The 16088-nt window shown below is 39.6% G+C and overlaps 1 protein-coding gene across 2 annotated transcripts in view; it reads left to right on the top strand.

Annotated features, from left to right (window-relative positions):
* LOC120739126 (interleukin-13 receptor subunit alpha-1-like) overlaps positions 1–13028 on the top strand; it is a 30879-nt gene extending 17851 nt beyond the window's left edge. For both annotated transcript variants that reach the window (XM_040040809.1, XM_040040810.1), the window contains 10 exons: positions 650–736; positions 2530–2684; positions 3199–3364; positions 3478–3577; positions 3973–4124; positions 4234–4367; positions 4568–4700; positions 8676–8775; positions 11795–11879; positions 11961–13028. In XM_040040809.1, the coding sequence (XP_039896743.1) occupies positions 670–736; positions 2530–2684; positions 3199–3364; positions 3478–3577; positions 3973–4124; positions 4234–4367; positions 4568–4700; positions 8676–8775; positions 11795–11879; positions 11961–12053 (1185 nt within the window). In that variant the 5' untranslated portion in view covers positions 650–669 and the 3' untranslated portion in view covers positions 12054–13028. The remainder of the gene's footprint in view (positions 1–649; positions 737–2529; positions 2685–3198; positions 3365–3477; positions 3578–3972; positions 4125–4233; positions 4368–4567; positions 4701–8675; positions 8776–11794; positions 11880–11960) is intronic.
* The last annotated feature ends 3060 nt before the right edge of the window (positions 13029–16088 follow it).

Genomic DNA, 16088 nt, shown 5'->3' with positions numbered 1-16088 from the left:
CTGAAGTCTAACACAACTATCTATGTTTTTCTTGGCCTTTCCTGCACCCGTGTTATCAGTTTGGCCCACTCTATATTGTTTATTGCAGCATAAAGCCATTACCACATAGATAATAAGCTTAATGATTCACAGACTCATTTAGGGCCTGACGACTTCCTGGAGGAATGGATGGACACTTGCGGTTTGATATATCGCACTTAAGATCACACGCATGCGTAATGTTGCCCCCATTAAGAGAGCGACGGGAGCAGCTTCCTTTATTCCCCAAAACGATTTGTTGTATGGACGCTGGATTCCCGTTTCCGACAGCGTTTGGTAACCGAGGTTGCTTACGCATTTTCACTCCGTGACATGTCGTAGCTTCGTTGTCATTACAGTTTCCTCCCACTCGAAACAACTCCGCCCCGACCTTCCCGGTAAGGTTCAGTGGGCACGGAGACAGTTAAGGTGTAGCTGGAGTTTTGGCTTCGTTTTCTCGTTTCCCGGTTTCCATTCACTTTTTAGAGAAAAAAAACAAGCTTTTTTTCTTTTAACCTAGATGGTCTGTCGCCGGTATTTTTTCCTTTTACATAGATATATATACATTTATTTTCTACTTTGATTCCTAGAGGGAATCAAACGAGCTCCTGAAACGCTTCCAGGAATAAAGTCCGGACGCTTGGAGGCAACATGACTGTCGCTCAGCAGTTTTTCATCTTTCTCTGCGCGACCACCATGACTTTCAACTGTAAAGCAGGTAAAACACTCATTAGTTGTTATCCCAGTTTTAATAATAGTCTACATCTAAAAATTGTTCGGTTAAAGGGAACCTGTCGGTGAGCGTACCCAGCCCGTCAAACCAGACTTTAATTAGCATGTTTTAGACGCACGCGCGTTATTCGTTAACCGAGCGTCTCGAGCTCTCTAACAACTTGCTATTTATTAGCCAATTAAATTAAAGCACTTTTGTGGTTGTAGTTTGTGTGTTTTTGCCCTTGTAAAAAATAATAAATTAACGCATAAGTCAGATAATATTTAAATTTTAAATGTAAGTGCGTATTTTTATTTTTATTTATTTATAGTTATTTCTGTCTCCGCTTTCCTCTCACCTTATCCGGGAATCCCACCCTGAGGTTTCTTCCTCTTCAAGCTTTTCCTTTCCGCTGCACTAATAGCACTTGGTGAAGTGTTACTTTAAGGGTCTTGACCCTATTACATTAAGTGGTATTATTACTATTATTATTATTGTTATTATTATTGGCATGTAATGAATTATTGCTATGAATAAACGAATTGGAAAGCACATTAAACTTGACCTCGGTGGTTTTGCGTTGTTAATTCTAATCCCCAGTAACAAAATGTGTTAATGTGTTAGGGATCCCAGGATCTGGCTAATTCAGAGAGCTCTTTGGAACACATTCGCTGATGTCTTTCTGTTTGAGTATAAATTCAGAGTATATTTCTTATTCTTATGACTTCACTCAGTCTCCCTCGATTTTACCAAGTGCACCTTAACGGTTAGTTTGCGCTTAAAGAGGCTGTCTTTCACTGTACAGGTGCGCAGCGCAACCAGTTGCGGGGGAACCTGCACAAGTGAAAGTGTAACAATGACAGAGGCAAAATTTAAAAGGATGTCTCATATAATTTAAATTAAATCATCTCCCCCATTATTTTTGATTCCAGGACATCTGTCTAAGATATGATATCCCCCATTATGTTGTGTCACTTTGCATAAAAAGCCTGTGCACATATACTGTAATCCGAAGAAAACGTCAGCGTCACATTTTCAACGCCGAGCAGCTGCACTTTATTGTGTGATTGTAAGATAAATCTAAAGACGCATTCATTTTTATGACAAATGAATTTAAAATGACACATTCATATTTATAATCATGTGTTTAAAAAAAAAAACTACTAGGAATCACTGCTGTCCTTTTCCATGCCCAGTGTGGATGTCAGCGCATTTTACTACACCCTAACACTCCATGTGTGGGTGGTGCCGAGGACATTTTGCATATGATTCAAGAGCATTTCCAACCAATCTAATAGTAAAAACAGAGGTGGAGGGGGAATGTGAGGAATGTCCTCCAGTTCATGTACAGTCAGGTGATTTTCATGCTGGATATTTCCCTGATTTGGAGCAATTAAATGATTTCATTTTTCCTAGGTATTCCTAGGTACAATGACATTTTCTGTGAGTTTGCTGGTAATAAATCTGATCATCTGTTTTTGGAGATGACTTTGCCAAATTACTGCCAATCAACTACCATTATTGCATAACAGAAGCACAAAAAAATGATATATATAATGATGTATAATGATGAGAACAGTTACAGCTTTACAATCTTCAGCTTCAGTCCGAGGTATTACAAAACACATCAGTGTCACAATGAGTGTCACATGGAACTAATTGCAGACTGCAGCGAGTGTTGTGAAAGAGTTCGTGGGAAATGTCATTTCTGGCTTCGGTGGTAGCCCACCGCAATCGTTTCTGAGCAGCATTGATCATTTATGCAAAGCTGGGAGTAACAGCTCTTCTTATACCTGCAGATTATCAACTTCCCGAACCAACAGATGTGACATATAGGTGGGATGACCAATTTCAAGTGACCGTGTCCTGGTCCTGGAAGAAGCCAGACAATCTCCCGAAAAACTGTACAGTCAAATATGCAGTATCCAGATATGAACTACCGCAGTCAGTTGAGGTAATATAGAACTGAAAGCCAGCAGTGAGACAGGCTGACATTAGATTGGTGAAACAAAGTTTTAACCTGTATTTGGTATTAGTTCTTATTAATAACTGTTTTTTCCATATGTAATGACAGTTTTCAAATCTATAAAGAATATCCACTTGACCTATCTGGCATTTTTTTCATGTACCATAGACCTACTATCATCAAACGTATGGCAAATTAGTCCAAACATGTTTAACGACAATATGAAAACAAACAAAATATTAATCAAATTATAGTTTTTCACAATGGTGAATTTATTGACCTGATAAGTTAAAATAAATAAATAAAACATAATTTATATTGAACAATACAGCGCTGTAAATAACCCTAAAGTTAAGTTAAAAAAACACAAAAAGCGTCATTTATCTAAAAAAATGTTTTCTATTTATGAAAATAAAGTGCCCTTAAAGTGGATATCAGACAGAGTGCTGGAGAACTAAGAATTATTTAAATTTCACTAAATATATATATATATTTTTTCCAGCCATTGCCCCGAAGCCTAGTTAATCATTTCACAGTGAAGTACTTCACAGAAGATGAGCACTCTGATCACTGGAATATCAGCATTCAAGCTGTTCTAGATCCTGTGTGTAGTCACTGGAAGGAAAGCAGACCTGTGATCAAAACCATTAAAACTTCAAAGCGTCGCAGTAAGTACCAGAAAGCTGAAATGCTGATATATAATAACTTAAGTCCTTCTAGAATTATTTTTTTTTAAATATATATCTATGTGTGTGACTTAATTCTTTTGTTGTACTTACAGCTGAATTGGTGACGGACTTCAGATGTTCACTTGAGTCTCACAGAACAAAGTGTTTCTGGAAACCAGTCAATGAGTCAGTCAAGCTGAACATCAGCTACAGGTGAGCATAAAAGCTGCAAACAACAAAAGAAATGTAACGCAGTCTCTGTGTGGAGCGAAATTTTATCTAAAGAAAAAATATAGGATTAGTGCCGTGAATCAGCACATCATTAGTCAGGGGTTCTGTGAAAATGAACTACTGCAATACATTTCTGTAGCAGTACTCTGTGTATGGATGTTACAGAGCGACGAATATTGGACAGCAGTATTTTGTTAAAACCTGCTTGTGGCTTCATCAGAATCTTGTGCCGATTTGAATTATTTAACATTCCATCTGAATATTAATCTGGGAACTTTGAAGGAATTACATGAGCCATAATCTGAGTCACTGGCTGAAGTGAAAAAGCTTTTTATGTTTTTCACTTCTCTTGTTAACTCCTGATTCTGTTATTACAGGACTTCAGAGGAACATGATAAAATCAGAGCATGTGATGGGTCCACCGGCCATGAAAAGGATGTTTGTTATCTAAACGTGAATAATCTTAACTTTGGCATCTATGTGCTCGTGGAGACTGAAACTGGACGCAACACCCTCAAACCTAAATTTGGTTGGTGTTATTTTTAAGTTTTTATTGTTAATGTCATTCCAAACTGTGAAAATGAATATGAAATGTTAAAGTTTTTTTTTTTTTAACAAGTGTTTTGTTATTTCCTCAGTGATACCTTTACCAAAGATGAACATCGCAGAAGATAAAGGCTATCTCGACCTGACATGGGAAGATCGAGGTCCGGCTGTTGGAAAATGTGGATTAAACTATATTGTCTGCATCACCGAGTGCAATAACGTCAGAGTAAGTTCTCACATTGTGACGTTCTGCTTAAGTGTTTTATGAGACGCTGGAATAATCTCATAGCTGAACATTTCTATCAAATATTAGAAAAAAATTTATTTTCACATTTGTCTGTCTTAAATCCAGATATTATGTCAATGCTACAGTTGTTCCATACTGACAAAGTGCAACATTGGTTTTGTGTGCTTCTTATTTTTCAGACTCTCCACACTAAAGAGCCACCTCTGAAAATCCTCTATAACAAAAACTGCCAATACAAATTCCAATACAGTGTGCAGACTGATCAATACTGCATCCCTTTGTCCAGTGACCTCAGTGAAGTCATAACTCACGGTAACTGTCTAACCAGTATTACTAATTATTAATATGAGTATATTTAAATAATTATATCTACATTATCATGAGGTCCCATTATGTGCACACAGAGTTGTACAGTGGGGCAAAAAAGTATTTAGTCAGCCACCGATTGTGCAAGTTCCCCCACCTAAAATGATGACAGAGGTCAGTAATTTGCACCAGAGGTACACTTCAACTGTGAGAGACAGAATGTGAAAAAAAAATCCATGAATCCACATGGTAGGATTTGTAATGAATTTATTCGTAAATTAGGGTGGAAAATAAGTATTTGGTCAATAACAAAAATACAACTCAATACTTTGTAACATAACCTTTGTTGGCAATAACAGAGGTCAAACATTTACTATAGGTCTTTACCTGGGGCCCGTTCTTCGTACCTCGCTAAGTAAGTTAGCTGGATTAGATTGTTGACGATTTCGCGTGATCTTGGATCGTTCGGTTCCCCGAAGCCCATCGGGGACTTGCTGCCATAGCAACAGAGCCGTAAGCGTAAACCTGCTCGGGAGCAGGTTTACTTTATGTAAACAGGATTAGATCGCGGCCACGCAGGTATGTCCGCTTCATGTATACGAAAGCAACAGCAATATTCCACCACTGTTTCACCATAAATAAATAACATCAATGTAACTGAAGATAATGCAGCATTTGATCCTTTTATTGATTTCACACAGATACATACAGGTCATTTCCTAAAAAAGGGAAATGTACTATTAACATTCTATTACATGTATGTGATTATTACAGATGTAATTCATATTTCAGAGTAGTAATTGCAAATTACTTCGTGTAATCAAGATGGGAGACCACGGCTATAAAAGCGAAGGTGGATTTGGGAAGTCTGTCGTAGTCATGTCCTGTCCGTTTACGCGAGCCACCCATTGCGGAAGGTGCAAGATTGATAAGGAGAGTTTTCAGAATCCAGCGTATATTGCGGGACAGACAGGATCCTTTAGCTCAGCGCTACAGTGTGCTCATTGAGAGATATCGATATTCCCGTGAGGGTATTATTCACTTAACCAACTTGTTGGCGAGGGGGTGCAGGACCACCACCTGTCTTTTGTTGCTCTGCCCTTTTCTTGGTTGCTGTTATGAACAAACAAACAGATTATTTCAGGGTCTCTTTCCAAGAGACTAAAAGCAATATAAGTGATAAATATTACCATTCTGTAGAATATTCTTATATTTCACTTTTACTTGTTCCCATGTTCTAGTGGGTCCTGTTGTGGCTCTAATGTGAAAGGGGATATAATATAACATAACATAATATAATGTAATATAATATTGGATAATATAGTGTAATATAATAAATCTACCCTACCGCCTACTGGTGTTGGCCAGAGGGGCCGATGGCGCGATATGGCAGCCTGGCTTCTGTCAGTCTGCCCCAGGGCAGCTGTGGCTACAACCGTAGCTGCCTCCACCAGTGTGTTAATGTGAGAGTGACTGAATAGTGGCATTGTAAAGCGCTTTGGGTGCCTTGAAAAGCGCTATATCAATCCACTCCATTATTATTGTTATTATTAAATCACTTACGAGTTTAATTTGTCAGCAACTTTCTGCCAGCCCTCTCTCCTTGCTTTTGCAGCCTTTGCAGTGTTCCCTTGCGTTCTGATTAAACTCTGAAACTCCTGAAATCCCTCACTCAAGAGTTCTTGCTCTGCTGCCGAAAAATACCGAGCGCGCTCCTTCGACATTTTCGCCGACCAATCAGAGGGTTGCCGATCAATGTTTCTACTATCGATGCGTAGCCCCTTTTACGACACCCAGTGATCTCACATTACTTCATCCAGCTGTACTGATCGTCAACAGCAGGTGTGTTCGGGGAACCGGATTAGCGAGCTCACGGTTAGCGCGATGGTTTGATCTTGGATGTAGTAAGCGAGGTACGAAGAACGGGCCCCAGGTTTGCACACACAGTAGCTGGTATTTTGGCCCATTCCTCCATGCAGATCTTCTCGAGAGCAGTGATGTTTTGGGGCTGTCGCCGAGCAACACGGACTTTCAACTCCCGCCACAGATTTTCTATGGGGTTGAGGTCTGGAGACTGGCTAGGCCACTCCAGGACTTTCAAATGCTTCTTACGGAGCCACTCCTTTGTTGCCCAGCCTCGTTTCATCTTCAAAGTTCTCACTGATGGAAGGAGGTTTTGGCTCAAAATCTCACGATACATGGCCCCATTCATTCTGTCCTTAACACGGATCGGTCGTCCTGTCCCCTTGGCAGAAAAACAGCCCCATAGCATGATGTTTCCACCCCCATGCTTCACAGTAGGTATGGTGTTCTTGGGATGCAACTCAGTATTCTTCTTCCTCCAAACACGACGAGTTGAGTTTATACCAAAAAGTTCTACTTTGGTTTCATCTGACCACATGACATTCTCCCAATCCTCTGCTGTATCATCCATGTGCTCTCTGGCAAACTTCAGACGGGCCTGGACATGCACTGGCTTCAGCAGCGGAACACGTCTGGCACTGCGGGATTTGATTCCCTGCCGTTGTAGTGTGTTACTGATGGTGACCTTTGTTACTTTGGTCCCAGCTCTCTGCAGGTCATTCACCAGGTCCCCCCGTGTGGTTCTGGGATCTTTGCTCACCGTTCTCATGATCATTTTGACCCCACGGGATGAGATCTTGCGTGGAGCCCCAGATCGTGGGAGATTATCAGTGGTCTTGTATGTCTTCCATTTTCTGATGATTGCTCCCACAGTTGATTTTTTCACACCAAGCTGCTTGCCTATTGTAGATTCACTCTTCCCAGTCTGGTGCAGGTCTACAATACTTTTCCTGGTGTCCTTCGAAAGCTCTTTGGTCTTGGCCATGGCGGAGTTTGGAGTCTGACTGTTTGAGGCTGTGGACAGGTGTCTTTTATACAGATGATGAGTTCAAACAGGTGCCATTCATACAGGTAACGAGTGGGGGACAGAAAAGCTTCTTACAGAAGACGTTACAGGTCTGTGAGCGCCAGAGATTTTCCTTGTTTGAGGTGACCAAATACTTATTTTCCACCCTAATTTACGAATAAATTCTTTACAAATCCTACCATGTGAATTCATGGATTTTTTTTTTCACATTCTGTCTCTCACAGTTGAAGTGTACCTCTGGTGCAAATTACTGACCTCTCATCATTTTAAGTGGGGGAACTTGCACAATCAGTGGCTGACTAAATACTTTTTTGCCCCACTGTATGTTCGTGTTTTTATCATGTACTAATCACATCACTGACAGCATATTGATTCAATGATTCAAGTTTCACTTCATCTTTAAATTTTGTGTCAAACTACATGTTGGTGCAGATATTGTAATGTAGGCCAAATCAGCGTGAGGCTGCAATCGGAAATGCACCAATTAGTGTATAAAGTTCTGTGGGTGGGTAAAGTCGGGTCATTTTAATAATGACTCATCATCATCAGGAACTTTGTTCTTTTTAATTTACAAGAAAATAACTCACAGTCACTTGGACAGCAAGGAATCAAAGCAACACTGTCGTATACTAAACAGTATATTTTAAGGTTTCACATTAATCTAACACACTCCATAAAACAAATAAATAACTAAAATGCCTTTGTCTGATGTTGCAGTGTACCGTGCTACAAAAAAAAAAGAGTTTTGCAGGTGCTGGCTCACTAATTTGAGCTATGTTGTACAACAGGAACACGGCTAAAAGCAGAAAATCCCAGCATTCATGTGATGGGTGGTTGAGCTATCTGTTAGTTAGTGAAAGCTCTATACAGCCTTGCTTTTTAGCTGTTCTCCATCATGTCTAATGGCACATTTTAAAATGAATTTACAAAACGTATTGTTTGTAAACTTTGGAGCACTGAATTGGGATCATCAATTAGAAATTAGACACTAGCAAACCACTGTGATACACAATATTATGTGCAACACAATGTGCAAAAAGGTTGAAAATCTCCTAAAAGCTTTACCAGGAAGTCTCTCTTGTTCACTCCAGGGGAGAATAGGTCTCCAGATGAGATGCTGACTGTGATCGCCATCGTCGTCCCAATTATTCTTTCTGTCTCCGTCATTCTGTCCTGCTACTGCTTCCAGAGGTACGTGCCAGAATGATTTCAAAAGTGAATGTTTGTGTGCAAGTGCAGATTTTGCAAAATCCATGTTTTAAACAATGGTTTTGCACAGCATACAGTATTGTTGAGTTGATTTAGTCAGTATCAAGAATGATTTGTGCAGTAGCCTCATTGCACTCAGAGAGACATTAAAAGACTAATGTCAAAAGAAGCTTCTCCTACTGCGTCTGTCAAGCAATAGTTAACCAAATAAACACTAGTATGGAAGCTACCTGAGGAGGTTTCTTCTTGTAAAAGTTTTTTTCCCTCCTCACTGTCAGTAAATGTTTGCCCCGGGGAGAGGGCTGAGTTTCTCTTTGCTTTTCATGTAGTGAAAATATCTCCTGATGTGACTTTGGTGTAATTTGATTTTATAAGAAAAGAAGATAATAGAATTGATAGACCATGGCGAGTGGCTACTCTTGAGGACTCTTGAGGACTAGTGTTTAATCAGTAAACAGAATGGTGATGCCTCTGAGTGGAAAGGTTGACAAAACTACCCCACCTGTAGCCACAGGCAGGTAGGTGTGGCCTGCAGCAAACACGTAGCAAATAGCAGAAGGCTTAGTCATAGGCCCAAATGATTAAAAACCTCTCACCCTCTCCTGCCAGACTGGGCCTTTATACACACAGACACAGCAGAAGTGAAAGCACTATAACCTCCCATAGTGCTATGAACTCTTATGACTTAGCAGCTTAGTTTATTTACTCTAAGAAAAGCTTTCACACATTTTTATGTCATAACTTTATTGAGTCTGTGGCGTGATCTATGTGCAGGGTAAAATAATAAAGGTTCAGACTAGAGCCTGGCCTATACAGGATCTTTAAAACTGATATTTATGTTTGGTATTTTAAAAATCAGATATTCTGTTTGTTGTCAAAACATAAATAGATTTCTTTTACATTTATGTAGTCACTTATTTACTCTTTTGTGCTCTACATGACTCTGGATAAGCTGGTTGTTGTGTTTGTGGTGTGTTGCCAAGAGGGAAGATTCAGAGTGCCCTCTGGTGAAGAAACTCTGTAACATCATGGCATGGTTGTGGGGTGTTTTTCCCATGTGTCATTTACTGGCCGCTATTAATGCCAATGCTAATAGATAGGCAAGTAGCTAATATCAGCTGGTTATACTGAGACCTAAAGTGATTCTCCCAGCACCACAGACTGGTGTGTCAGGTAGAGCTGCATCGATAAAATAGGTAAAAATATGACCTACTCTGCCATTTTCCAGCTGTGGATTTGTATTCATGGACCTACTCGACTAGCTGTGCATGATCCATAGGTGGAAATAATATTTATCTAATACTGGAGTTTCATATCGTATCTGTGTGAACGTCTGAAGTTACAAAACATACTGCTGTGACAGCCTCTTTCTGCCCTCATCCTGGCTATAGAATTTGAATATTTTATTACTACTATAGCTTCTAACTATTTAGCACTAGCTGGTAATGAGGAGTGAAGGACTGTTTAAAACTGCTGCTTTAGCAAAAGTAGCAAAAGAATACTTCACATGAAACTGTATTACTGTAAAATTGCACATAAAGTATCAAAAATCAAAGGATTTACTTTGCAGAAATATGTTTCCCATCAGTGCTAAATGAATTAATATTATTGTTGTAGATGTTTAAGGTTGGACTTATTCTAAACACTTTCGTTCCTATACATATTCTGTTTAATCTACACTAATGCCTCATATCCTATCAAATCATAGGTTTTCATCATGATTTTAGCATGTATTTTAATATTCATCTATTCAAAAAGAATCAGAGCTGAAATGAAAGACCTGAGCATGGTCTAACTTGATTTAAGAAAATATCTATGGTGGGATTAAATAATTAATGAAAAATGAAGGTTGTGTATTAGTAAACTAGCTGGGTTAATTGTACGTTAGGTCAACCAGGGGGTTTCTCAGAGATATTGAAAGTGCCGGTAGAACCATCACCTGGTCAGCTTGCTTAACTTTATTAAATTTAAACGTTTCTTACATCACGCATGTCGGCCAAAGTGGTCACTAAGAAAAAAACCTCTTCTCTTACAATGATAAATGAGAGCGCTAACTCTTATTTCCACAACTCTTATTTCTGGTAACTGATCTCAGAGCAGTGAAAGCAGAGCCAGCAACAGCTTAGCTAGCCCGCTAATGTTTTGTCAGTCTTCCAACAAACACCAAAGATTTACCCACAATGCACATGTACAAAAAACTAACCAACTGCAAGCTGCTGAACACCTACCCGTCCAGATTTCAGTGGCTTCAGTGTTAATTGTGCTTCCAGAGACCTTATCCACTGGTGGCCTCAAGATGGCAGTGGTGTAAAGGATGGGTCCAAACATGCATGTTTGAGGAGAGGTCTGCTTTTTACAGTTCACCTGACATGCTCTGGGTGTGTTGTTTGTCCTGACTGAATGCCAGTGAATCATGTAAAAGGTGCAACATGTTTTCAGATAAGATTTAAGATCTTTAACAATTAGTTAAAAACTTAAATAAAAATATAATATTTTTTTTGATAAGAATTTATGACAAAAATAAAGACTATATACTCCTATAGACACTGTCCTGTAAGAAATCCAGATTTATAATAAGTGTTGATAAAACAGCAAACATGCAGACACACAGAAATAACACTAGACCTTCAAAGAGTCCCTGTTTTTTACACGAACTCCACCATCTTCCTTTTCTGCTGCTGTTTTCTTGAAGAAAGTGAATTGGTTCACTTCAAGACATAAAAACGACTCTGCTTTGAATCTCAGTTGGTGTTATCTTACCTGGCTAAAATACTGGAATAAAAACCAAAGAAACCTAGTTCTCACTTTTGGTTCTTGAAATCAATGAAAGAACTTGCAGGTATCTGTACTACTTCCCTGAAAAGTATTTGAATGATGGTTTAAATTTTCCATATGACGTTGTGTAACATGATTTCACACCACAAGGTACTTCCAAGGTATTTCCAGTGTCAGAGTCACGCCTAAACATGAAGTGTTGGGGTTTTGTGTGTGTGTGTTGCAGGAACAGGGAAATCTTTTGTCCCAGGATACCAGATCCTTCAACAATATTCAAGGAAATGATGATGACTGGAAACAGAGATTCTAAGGTATATACTTGAAAAAAAAGTCTAGTCAAATGCTCTTTCTGTCCTCATAAATACTAATTTTTACACTGCTGTGTTTTTCAGTCCAACTCTGAAAATCTGTACGAAGCGGTGCCAGAATCCACTGAACACATCATCCTTGTATCTGAAAACACAATTCCTCAGGAAATCTCCTAATCACACATGTTCAGAGGAATGCTCGCAGTGCAGATGGACTTGAAGGAACATATACATAGTAACTTAACAGCAGGTTGAAAACATTTAGTTTCACTTGCCTTTTTTCAGTTGAAAGTTTCATACCTGTTGCAGGTCTGACGTGTGCTGTGGGGCACCTCTGCTGCACTGGTGAACACCTGTGTCCGTGTTTGCATAAAAAGGAATTTCACCTGCTAATAAGTAACTCTGTGGGACAGTGCAGATCCACGCTGATTGAGCGTGCTGTGGACAGGATAAAGAAATGCAGTAAATCTTCGGAATTTGCTTCAGAAAAGCTGCCCGACCGTGGACCCAGAAATGTGAGTGGGATTGATATCCTCATGCTGAGGCAGAGGAAGATAAGGGGAGGCTTTGCATTCCCGTTGGAAAGAGAAGACCAGAGGAGGCTGATTAATCTGGAAGATGTTCTAGTGGTAACAAGAGCTGACTTTTCCCTGGATATCTGCTGTAAGTCATAAAATGGAAAGAAAAACAAGTGTAATCTTGTCACAACATGAACCTTATTTGTACAAATGAAAATTTGACTGCCATCCGGAGTCACCTGTGCAGGAATTAACTAGGATGCAAGGTTTTGGTAGCAAAAAAAGCCCCAAACTGTAGAAAATACATCGGGATGAGAGCACACTGCTGGGCTTTAGTGCTGGGTGACTGCGACAGCCTACGTATACTTCTCTGTTTTACCATTATTGGTGCATGTGAAAAGAACTTTCACCTTGTCCGTCTAAATATTCACTTGCATGAACTCTGCTGGCAGACATGTTTTGGATGGCATTATCTTACTAAAGTTAAGCTGTATAAAAGATCTTTGATGTGGCATTAAGAGTTTTCTGTCTTTGTACAAAACTTTCAAACGTTGTAAAGAGAGAAGTGATGTAAGTACTCCAAGAACTGTAAACATCTGAACATATAATAAAATAATTACAAACTTTGACGTCACACTGTCAACTCCGTGCAGCGCTATTTTGACTTGGCATTTAACACAACCAAATGGAAATATCACCTTGAGAGGGAAATGCTCTTCCTTGAAAAGGAAGGAAGGAAGGTGAAGTCCAAAGTAGCTCCAGGGGAAATGGGGGCTTCCAACACAACTTTTGAGCTTTAGAGACTTTTTGAGAGAGATTAAAAACATGGATTTGTTTGGGGGAGGGAAACGTGTGTTGATCTGTGTTTTGGACGTGATAATGTGGAACCCGCTCAGCCTTTCTTGTAATAGTTGCTCAAACAGAAATGAGCAGCTTGTCTCAGCATCTGGATGTGTGTATTTTCAGTGAGCAGGTATTAACCTGAATCATTAACATGTTTTTGTTCCTGAAAGACAGTAACAAAAAAATCCTACCCATTGTAGACTAAACTGGAGGTTGCAGGGGGAGATACTCCCCGAGGATAAGTACAGAAGCTCAGTTTTTTAGCTCATTCTTAAAACAATAGTCAGGTTCCTGTATGAGCACTGAAACAGGATCTCATGATGTAAGTGAAGAAGGGCAGAACAATAACGCTCTTTCTAAAGCTTACATGAGGCTTCAGACACTGAGTTTGGGTTTTTTATCATTTTTTAATGATCAACCTATTTTTCCCTTTTTGGCTGCTGTGAAGTCATAGCAAACAAAAATAGGCTTTAAATAAACTGACGCATTTGCGTGAAATCTTTAAAAAGTGAGGCCATTGCAATGCAGTTGTAAACCTGCACTTTGTTCTACTGGCCAGCAGGGGGAGTTGTTGCAAAAACAAGTGTATAAAGGTTTTAGGCTGGACATGTGGGTACTGTATGAGCACACAGTGTCTGTTTATCAGTCAGATCCAGCCCTGCTCAGCTGATTTCAAAACACTGAGGTGACAATGACAAAGAACTTTTTTACGCCACTAAACCATGTATTGTGCCACAGACGACAGTCCATTTTTATAAGTCTTTGCTTGAAGGTATAAGAGTGGCTGTCCATGCTCTTTCTCTGCCTGGGGAAGAGGGTCAGACATCAGTTACTTCATTACTTACACATAGCTAGTAGTGGGTTGGACCTCTTTTTGCCATCAGAACTGCATCAGTTCTTCATTGCATAGATACAAGATGCTGGAAACATTCGTCAGAGATTCTGGTCCATATTGACACAACAACATCAAATCTGCAGCAAATTTGTTGGCCGCACATCCATGATGTGACTTTCCTGTTTAGCCACATCCCAAAGATGCTCTATTAGACAGCAATCTGCTGACTGTGATGGTCATTTGACTCATCGTTATGTTCAAGTTTAAGTTTACGATGTTTTAGACCAGTTGGGCTTTGTGACACGGCGTGTTGTCCTGCTGGAAGAAGATGGGAATACTGTGGTCTTGAAGGGATGGACATGGCCTGCAACAATTCTCAAGGAGGCTGTGGCAGCTAAATCAACATTTGGCTAAAAAAAAAAAAGCCCAAAGTCCCCAAAATGATCCCCAAACCATAACACCACCACCAGAACCCTGAAATACCCATACAAACCAAGATGGATCCACGCTTTCATGGTATTTGTTCCAAATCTTGACCCTACCCCTCAGATTATTGAAGAAGTCTTTTGACCTTCCTCATTTGCACATCCTCAATTGCTCTCCTCCCCCTCCTCTCTCTCAGGAACGATTTCATTGGTCAACATAAACCAACCACACGTAGCATGAAGATAATGGACATATAAGTAAATACTTTTATGTGGGTGTCAAACATTTAACCTGTTTGCTATCACGGACGTGCGTGTTTGTGCTTTCAGTTTTTGAGAGGACAAAGGAATAAGACTGATGGGCAGAAAAGCGGAAATCTCAAACATGTTTTATTCACAATAGCACAAAGAAAACATCAGATGAGTGAACTGAGACGCTTTACTATTTCATGAAAAGAAAAATATGAACTCAGTTTGAATTTGTTGGCAGCAACGCATCCCAAAAAAGCAAAAAATAAATCAATAGGAACAAAAGACTAGAAAAGCAAGTGTTACTGGATGCAGCGCATTTATTCCACCAGCTGTTTTCAGCTGGATTTTCAAAGAGGCAGAGTTCCTCCGAAGAAAAGATTCCCGAGGTTCCCATTTACATCTGTACTGTTAAACAGAGTTTCAACATCTTTTTGGGAATTTGGCACCACAGCGGCATTTATTCAGAAGCTTCAGATATCTACGAAAACTAGTGAGGCAGGCAGCGAGGAAACTACTGTAAATATGCTCATACATGACGTGACCTTGCTTCCCACCTGCAGTCAAAATTAAATATAAAACGGCCATGTGTGACTCTCTCACTGCCCCGTTTCTTTGACTACACCAGCCAAGAATGACATGAGAGGTGTTATTTTTCAATTTTTTTAACTAATGTATCAACAATTAAATTGGGTCTACAGCCACGGCATGCACCGCTAACATGTAAAAAACATGAAATATGAAGGTACAAGTTTCACAAGACATCATTAAAATATTATTTGCATGCACCACGGTGTAATGGGCACAGATGGTAGCTTTGCAAAACAGAAAACTGTCTCTTAATGTTGTGACACGCTGAAACATCTCAAGGTTACAATAACAATAGCATGTGTTGAAAGCAACAACAGCTGTTGTTCCCGTGTGCCTTTTGCTCATAAATACGTGATCACACTCAGGACACCAGGTCCTACAAGGCATCACAAGCTAAAAACGCAATGACACAACATTTCAGACATTGCAGCTTTAAAAAGGTAAAATGTCCCTGATAAACTTGGATAGAACAGCATAACAAGAAATCTGATTATGTTGTCTTCTTAAATAACTGAACATCAAATGTACAGTAAAATATTGTTTTTTAAAAATAAATTTTAATCCTGTTGGAGTGATGCTTGTGAATGACTTGTGCAAACCTAGTGTTGTTAGCTGTCTACGCCTGCTTGGCTGCAAGAAGACCATGTTAGTCTACAACTGGTGCAGAGATGCAGAGTCTGATGTAAGCACATGGTTACACTGTGTTGGTGTATTGTGACCTTTGTGCTGCCCTCTTCAGATATCTCAGGCA

The sequence above is a fragment of the Simochromis diagramma genome, unplaced genomic scaffold (assembly GCF_900408965.1).
Source record: "Simochromis diagramma unplaced genomic scaffold, fSimDia1.1 OVJJ01000317.1, whole genome shotgun sequence".
Classification (NCBI taxonomy): domain Eukaryota; kingdom Metazoa; phylum Chordata; class Actinopteri; order Cichliformes; family Cichlidae; genus Simochromis; species Simochromis diagramma.
The sequence above is the reverse complement of the archived record's forward strand: the minus strand, read 5'-3'. Positions and strand labels throughout refer to the sequence as shown.